At 51.7% G+C, this 7,520-nt stretch overlaps 1 protein-coding gene across 1 annotated transcript; it reads right to left on the minus strand.

Annotated features, from left to right (window-relative positions):
* Window positions 1-658: 658 nt before the first annotated feature.
* LACBIDRAFT_329911 (uncharacterized protein) lies at window positions 659-6,979 on the minus strand (the record flags this gene model as incomplete). The annotated part of the gene is made up of 21 exons (XM_001884159.1): window positions 659-806; window positions 1,190-1,338; window positions 1,390-1,521; window positions 1,950-2,044; window positions 2,091-2,603; window positions 2,648-2,668; window positions 2,834-2,883; window positions 3,148-3,237; window positions 3,623-3,880; window positions 4,288-4,346; window positions 4,502-4,610; window positions 4,631-4,695; window positions 4,817-4,839; window positions 5,113-5,390; window positions 5,526-5,745; window positions 6,013-6,187; window positions 6,208-6,324; window positions 6,387-6,469; window positions 6,528-6,562; window positions 6,611-6,696; window positions 6,758-6,979. The coding sequence occupies 21 exons, from the start codon at window positions 6,977-6,979 to the stop codon at window positions 659-661; spliced, it is 2,928 nt and encodes a 975-aa protein (XP_001884194.1).
* Between the last annotated feature and the right edge of the window lie 541 nt (window positions 6,980-7,520).

A 7,520-nucleotide genomic window follows, 5' to 3' on the forward strand; every position in this document is an offset into this window, starting at 1 on the left:
TCGGTTTGCCTGTTGGGGAGAATTCAAAAGTATCCACAGCTCCCCCTCCATTTGGTCCTTCCCACCGTCCTCCTGATTGATGTCGATCATCGGGAGTGCCTTTCAGACGACACGGACGCACGGCTTCTTCGTTTTGATGAATCATGGCGGGTCGAGGTCCCCGCCATCAACGATAGCGCGGACCAGACTTTCTCCGGCTGAGAGGGACAAAGACAGTGAAAGTCGAGTTGCAGCGGCCGAACATATTCTGGTACCCCATTCGCTTGTCCCTTTTCCCTGTCAATCGACTTCCACAAGATTCGAAGTCTTGCCTGACGTCTCTTAAGATCCTCTCACGATGCTGTCGTCAAAGGAGGTCTCTCGACCGACGTTGGTTGAAAGAGTGGATGATGAACTCCTCACATCAGCAACGACCCGCGGTGAAGTTGAACTCAAACCGTTTACACTGGCTCTGTATAGTCAACACCGCTCTCAAAAATTTGAGGAGGAATGGCGAAGACGAACGAGGGGGAGTTAGGAAAATTCACTGTGACAGGGCAGGTGCATTCCGTGGAGTGAGGTTGTATTTTCGGCTGGAAATAGATTCGAAACGCGAGGTATGCGGTCGGTGTCTGTGGAGTTTGTTGAGCTGGGCGTGATGGAGCAGGCTGGAAGACCGTCATGAGGCCATGATCGAGTATGCAACGCCGGAGTTGGTGGAGAGGTGGTGGAGATGGACGAACAGAGCGAGAGAACGACCAACCATGGAGTCGGCAGCGTGAGGCGTCGGCTCGTTCGGACCTTCTCGTCTGAGTGTTGTTAACTCGCTGTTATACGAACACGAAGCTCTCGGCCACATGATTTCAACCACCACGACCTCGTCGATAACATCGCCGTCTTCTTACTCCTGGCTACTGCTCTCGCGATCTTTGAAGTAAAAGAACGTTTTCTAGAGTCAAGGTGCATCAAGCTCTGACTTCGTATCTTGTCGTTCACCTGACTGACTCAAGTAGCACACATCTAGTGGCACCCCACTAAGCGTTCCGAGCCTTTCTCGCTCCTTACAAGTCAAAGGACCCGCTATTATCCTGCCGACACACTGCTGTCGAGCCGCTGATTCAAGGACCCCAGTACGCTCTCGATCAGCTGCCCAACTGCCCCGCTACTTCGACATGTATCGCCAAACTACCGTGTACATCTTACGACATACCAGAACTGCACAACCGTTGGTGTCTCCTTCCCTGGATCCCTCGTGGTGGTGGTATATCCCGGCAGCTTGATGCGCTCCACATCAACATTGAGTTGAGAGTCGTATGTCGGGGCAGAGGTGAGTGCAACAGTTAATTCTGTCGTTAAATACTACATGTTGACGTTATTGCAGTAATTCCCCAACGTTTCGTTCCCACAAACCGTTCGGTTTCCATTTCCGTCGAAGCATGTAACGATGGACTGCGAGCGGCACATAACCCTTGGGCCAACGCCGCTCAGGCATGTAAACCGCAGGGTATGCACAATACCCTCACGCCACATCAAGCAGTTAATCTTTATATTTGTTCTAGTCCCACCACAACTTTGAAAAAAATACTTGGACGTTACCTATACCTTTCGTGAAATGCAGACACGCATCTCAATTCAAAAGTGAGTGACGTTTATCAATCCTTTTGTCGTAGCCCTGACCTCAAGAAACGAAAGACTATGTAGCACATTCATGAACAAAGTCACCCCGACCGAATCCAAGCTAAGGATTCATGAGTTGTCTGGCAAAACCACTTCCCACCCATCCAGCCCCTTTGCTCCCCTCAAATCGACCTCTTTACAGCCTAGACCTTCTCCGTGACGCTTATGCACCCTCTTCGCCGTGAAGTGGCTTTCTCACCTCCCTTTAGATTCGAAAATCTACCATGTATGACCAGCCTCCCCTAGTGTATTGTCAACACGATTCTGACACCACGATACACAGCTAAACATACGGCATACTCCATCGTCATTTTCTCCTTCCCCCTCACCGCATACCAAGGCATCGCAAACTCGAAGAGTCGACGTTTATCCCCAGATCGAGGATCCGCTGTCGCAAGGGATATGTCGAACGTTCAAAGGACCGGAAGACTAACGCGTGGAGATGATTGTGTTGAATCTGTGTGCGTTGAGCCGGTGTTGGGTGGTCAACGCGGTTTTGGGGGTTTTGCGGAGAGGGAGGTCGCAGGCGCAGGGGAGGATGAGTAGCCGATGTTGACTAGGAGGTGTAGGAGTGAGTGGGTTGAATGTTGAATGCCAGGAGGCTGAGCCGTCGTGGGTGTATTTGGTTGTGTCGTCGATCGAGGGAGGAATGAGCGGCTGGGCGTTCCGGTCGGACCGGTCCGGGGAGGGAATCTTCTGGGAGTGGAGAATCTGGGTGGCCAAAGAGACCTGGTGACCCGTTGAATGGGAGAAGGACATTCGAGGAAGCTGTAAAGTTTGCGGGAGGGTGATACTTAAGTATGTCGAATTCAGGTAGAAATGTTCAAATAATCGGCCGTGGGCAAGCTTTGAAATTTGAACGTTGATCTTGATCTTAACCGTCACCACGAGCTCGTCGTCACCATCGCCCTTGGCGCTGCTCGTGCACTCGTCGGCCATTGCTTCAACTGGAGGAATTAGTACGATAAACGCAGGAATGCAGGCGTCTCACTCTTAAATCCGTGCTCGACGGCTGTCACATCGTGGAATTCAAGCGTATGTTAGGCAGGAGAGGTATACGACGACCGAGAAGGTAATCATGACAGTTGCTTCTATCGTGAGGCATCATTGAAACGTTTGTAGCAGTTTCCCAGCTGCCATGGCTCTCCCCTCAAAAGTTAGGACGATGGCTACCTACCCGGCTCGATTCGTGCAACACATGATGACGCTCCTCCTCTGCGCCACAGGCTACTTCACGTCACAGCAATTCATTCACGCATATAGAGGTGTTTGTCGTGAACAGTGAGTTCGCACAAAGTCGTCTGACGGGATATTGAGGGTACGTGGTATGTCTTCTTTTCTGCATGTCATGTAGTCGATTCGTCCTTCATTCAACGACGTTAGAGCAACGAACATAGGACAAAGAAGTCGACTTTGTGCTGTCTGCTTCGCGTTCGTGCCCCAGCACATTTGTACCATTTCAACCATACCCTTTTCATCCACATCACACACCACAACCCCCTTCGATGTGGGAACAGTTCAAGGACACCAACCGCTCTTTCATCAGTGTCCCGTTCCCCTCTCCTTCCACTCAGCATCGTGCTACATTCATGGACACAAGCTTTCCGAACAAAAAGTTCTGACATTGCTACTCTGCATGCATGACCAAATTTCGGGATTCACTTTGCCCCAACTTAGCTGCGCTCCCACCGCACCTTCACCCACAACGCACCAGCACACACCGCCTTCATTCATAGCGGTACCACACCCTCATGACCTCGCAGACTTCAAAGAGCTCGCTCGTCAGCTAGAAAGGAATATGCACTCCAAACTCGGCGTAACCTCCCCCTTGTGGTGTGAACGAAGGGAAACCACTGTGTGCGCCATTATAACGCTCCTCACGCCCGCCCTACGATCATGCCCGCCCAACATCCGCCGAGTGACAACGGCACGCCTAACACTGTCAGCTCAGCGTTTTCTGACTTACGCGAAAGGCTTTTGTTGATGAACCGCGCCCGGAAACAACACTGAGGGATAAAAGGCCTCCGAGACACTCCAGTCCACCAAAGCATCGAAATGCCAAAACGCATTCGATCGCCTGTTGCTCTCTCCAACCAAGATGCAACGACGGATCGATGAGTTCATCGCGGAAGGAGAGAAGATGAAGTGGTCGAGGGTGCCTGCTAATACGTGGGCAGCGGAACAGATGGTGTCGGACCTTCGGAAGGAGAGGCTTTTAGAGTTGCTGAAGGATCTCATTCAAAATTTGGAGGAGCAAGTGGGTTGTTGGAAAGATGAAGAAGGCGTATGAGCGTGAGATCTTGGAGTTGACGGGGGAATGGAGCCGCGAGTACAGAAATCTCGCGAGGGGGATGGAGAGGCTGGGGAAGCGAGTCTTGTTGAATGACCAGGAGAGAAGGTTGTGTGAGGAGGCTGCTCCGAGCAGGAGGAAAGTTGATGATGGTCGGGCTGTTGGCAGGGAGGTTGAGAGTGACGCGTAGGTGTCATGTCGATCATGTCATCCTCGACTTGTGTCGACTTCAACGACATCACCACCCTCCAGCGCCAATGCACGGATTAGCCGACCAAAGAGGACCCACCCCAGAGGGAGTTCGTTGGCGTTGAAGGGCCCTACTCATCCTAGCCTCTCACCCTTGTCGCCTATTCGAGAACTCGATACGGGCCCATACGTTGGGTTCTCTTTCAATCCCCTATTCTTCGGCCACACCGAGTCCACCTTGAGCGAGGCCAACGAAAAGAGAACGATGTCATGATAGCATGTACCCACCCCGATCAACATACCTTTTGATGGTTGTGCGGAGGGGTGTTTATACCAGGGGATTAGCGAATGCCAGATGCCACTTACGGAGAAGTTGGTTGAGGGGTGTGATGGAGTAGAACTGTCACCAGCTGAAGTACGAGCGCGGAGTGCTGAGGGGAGGAGGTGCTGAGGGTTAAGATTTTGGGAGGAGGTACTGCTGTTAGTTCGACGCACAAGCAATGTTGATCTCTATCACGACGATCTTGATTCTCGTCATTGTAAATCACGCATATAATGTCCTAGGAGTTCATTTCGTTGTTGAATCAAGTTTAAGCATACGTGACAACACTTAGACCTTCCGTTGCTGCTCTTCTCCGCTTGTATGCGCAACATTGCGACTACTTCAGTAGACCAACTCACCACAGCACTAGTGGCGGAGATTTCTACCTCAAATCAACATATCATCATCCCCACGAATCCACCAACATGCGCGCCGTTCGGCCATTCTCCTCCACCGCAAACTTCTGGCTTCCCCCATGCAACCGGGCCACCAGGTCTCTTTGGCCACCCAGATTCTCCACTCCCAGAAGACACCCCCCCGGACCGGAGAAAGCCTCACGCCTCAGCCGCTCAATCCTCCCTCAATCGACGACACAACCCAAATACATGACGCGCGACAGCTCAGCCTCCTGGAATTCAACATTCAACCCACTCACTCTCACCCTTCGGCTCCTCATCCTCCACTGCGCCGGTGACCTCCCTCTCCACACAACCCCCAAAACCACATTGACCACCCAACACCTCCCCAACGCGCACAAATTCAACACAAACATCTCCACGCGTCAGTCTTTCGGTCCTTCGAGCGTTCAACATGTCCCTTGCGACAGCGGATCCTCGATCTGGGGATAAACGTCGACTCTTCGGGTTTGCGATGCCTTGGTATGCCGTGAGGGGGAAGGTGAAGATGACGATGAGTGTGCCGTATGCATTTGAGCTGTGTATCGTGGTGTCAGGATCGTGGTAACGATACACTAGGCGAGGCTGCTCATACCTGGTAGGTTTCGAAATCTGACGAAGGGTAAAAAAAGCCATGTCACGGCAAAGAGGGTGGTGTGCATGTGAGCATCACGGAGGGGGGTCTAGGCTGTCGAGCGGTTGATTTGAGGGGAGGAAGTGGGCTACATGGGGTACGCAGTTCTGCCAGACAACTCGTGAATCCTCAGCTTGGATTCGGTCGGGTTGACTCCTTGAAAGGTCGCGAGAATAGCGAATGAGTGGACGTGTCATGGCGATGTTATCGGCAACGTCGTGGTGGTTGAAACCGAGAGTTTTGCTGTGGTGAAGAGTATCTGTAAGCGTCGTCTTCGCATATCCACCTCAACAGAGGAATTAACAACTCTCAGACGAGAACGTCCGAAAGAACCGACGCCGCATGCTGCCGACTCCACCGTTGGTCGTTCTCTCGCTCGTTTCGTCCGTCTATCCACCACCTCTCCATCAACTCCGGCGTTAGATACTCCAGCATGCCTCACGACGGTCTTCCGGCCAATGGCACCACTGCCCCACCACGCCCAGCTCAACAAACGCCGCATACACTTTGCTCCTCGATCGCATACCTCGCGTTTCAAATCCACGGGATGCACCTGCCCTGTCACAATGGACTTGCCCAACTTCTGCTCGTTCGTCCTCGTCATTCCTCCTCAAAATCATGAGAGCGGTGTTGGCGATACAGAGCCAGTGCAAACGATCTGAGTTCAACGTCACGGAGGGTCGTTGCTGATGCGATGTCGGCTGAGGAATCCATCATACACTCTTTCAATGAAGAGACATTTGAGTGCTTGCAAGATGTGAGGGTGAGCACCGAGTTTACAGCCGTTGGAGTTGATCCATTGAGGCAAGAGGTTGCCTGTAGTGAGGTTGATGGTCCACTGCAACAAAAATCAGTGTCGGCGAGTTTATTCGGAGAGGGGATGTGAAGGGCTTTGCGTACAACATCGGACTCTGGTGCTCTAACTGAAGTCGTCGCGTTAGTGTAGGCGTTGGAGATATTAGCCGGGACAGCGCCAGCGACCGCTGTGACGGATCGAGATGAGATACAACGTGCAAGCTATCAGTGCCAAAGTAGACGTACATCCTGGCTGAGCAATTCCCGTTAGATAAAGGAAACTATACTTTGTCAGTATTGACACTGACACGCGACGACATAGGACATACTTGTAAGATTCCAAAACAGTATCAACGCTTGTGTCATTAGCAGCCTGCAACAGTCCAAGGAGAGGGAAACCGATCTCATCCGGGTCCTACGAGAAAGTCAAATCCATATCAACATCCACTAGAAACAGGAAAGACGGAAGAGGCTACCTCCATGGTGATCCGGACTTGTGAAGCTGAGATCAAGGATTCCTGGATGACGAAAGTAACGGTGGTGGCGTTCTCGATGGCAGACTCATATTGGAGCTGGGCTTTGCTAAGAGAATTCTTGGAAATATAACCAAGACAGTCTCCTATGCTGTTTTTGACCTCGATAACTCCGCGTTTGGTTATGGTCTTTACGGCTTGAATGACAGGGACAGAGGAAGGCATCGAGCGGCGGACAAAATCTAGGAAGAGGACGGTGAGTCGTAGTGACTTCTCATAAAGAAAGAGAAGACGCACAAACTAAGCGTTCTGCACTCGAAAATCGGAATTAAAAGTGTGGGCGGTTGGTTTCGTGGCTTCGCTGTGCGATGAGGCATGTGAGCAACAGGTGCCGGTGAGCAATTGTCTGGCGCCAAGGCGTTCAACGCAATGACCTGCGATCCAAACAAAAGTAAACACGTGTTTCCTCCACCACGCCGCGGAAAAATTGAAAATGACGCTGTTTCGTCTGCAGAGAAGCATGACTGAAAAGCCGTGAAAGAAAGTAGATTACTTTCCGGACCCGCTCTTATGCGAAGCCCTCAAGTCTCTCGTGTTTTCGTCGTTTGTCGCTTCCTGATAGCTCGAAGACCTGCTGACCCAAGTCGATGCTGAACTAGTTTTCAGATTCTATGGCGCCAATTTTTCATTACTGGGGCGTACACAAAAGGGATGCGCCGCTGAGCCTCCGCAACTCTGATAGGAGACGCTGAGAGGATCTGATACG

Source organism: Laccaria bicolor, genomic scaffold, assembly GCF_000143565.1.
Source record: "Laccaria bicolor S238N-H82 LACBIscaffold_24 genomic scaffold, whole genome shotgun sequence".
Classification (NCBI taxonomy): domain Eukaryota; kingdom Fungi; phylum Basidiomycota; class Agaricomycetes; order Agaricales; family Hydnangiaceae; genus Laccaria; species Laccaria bicolor.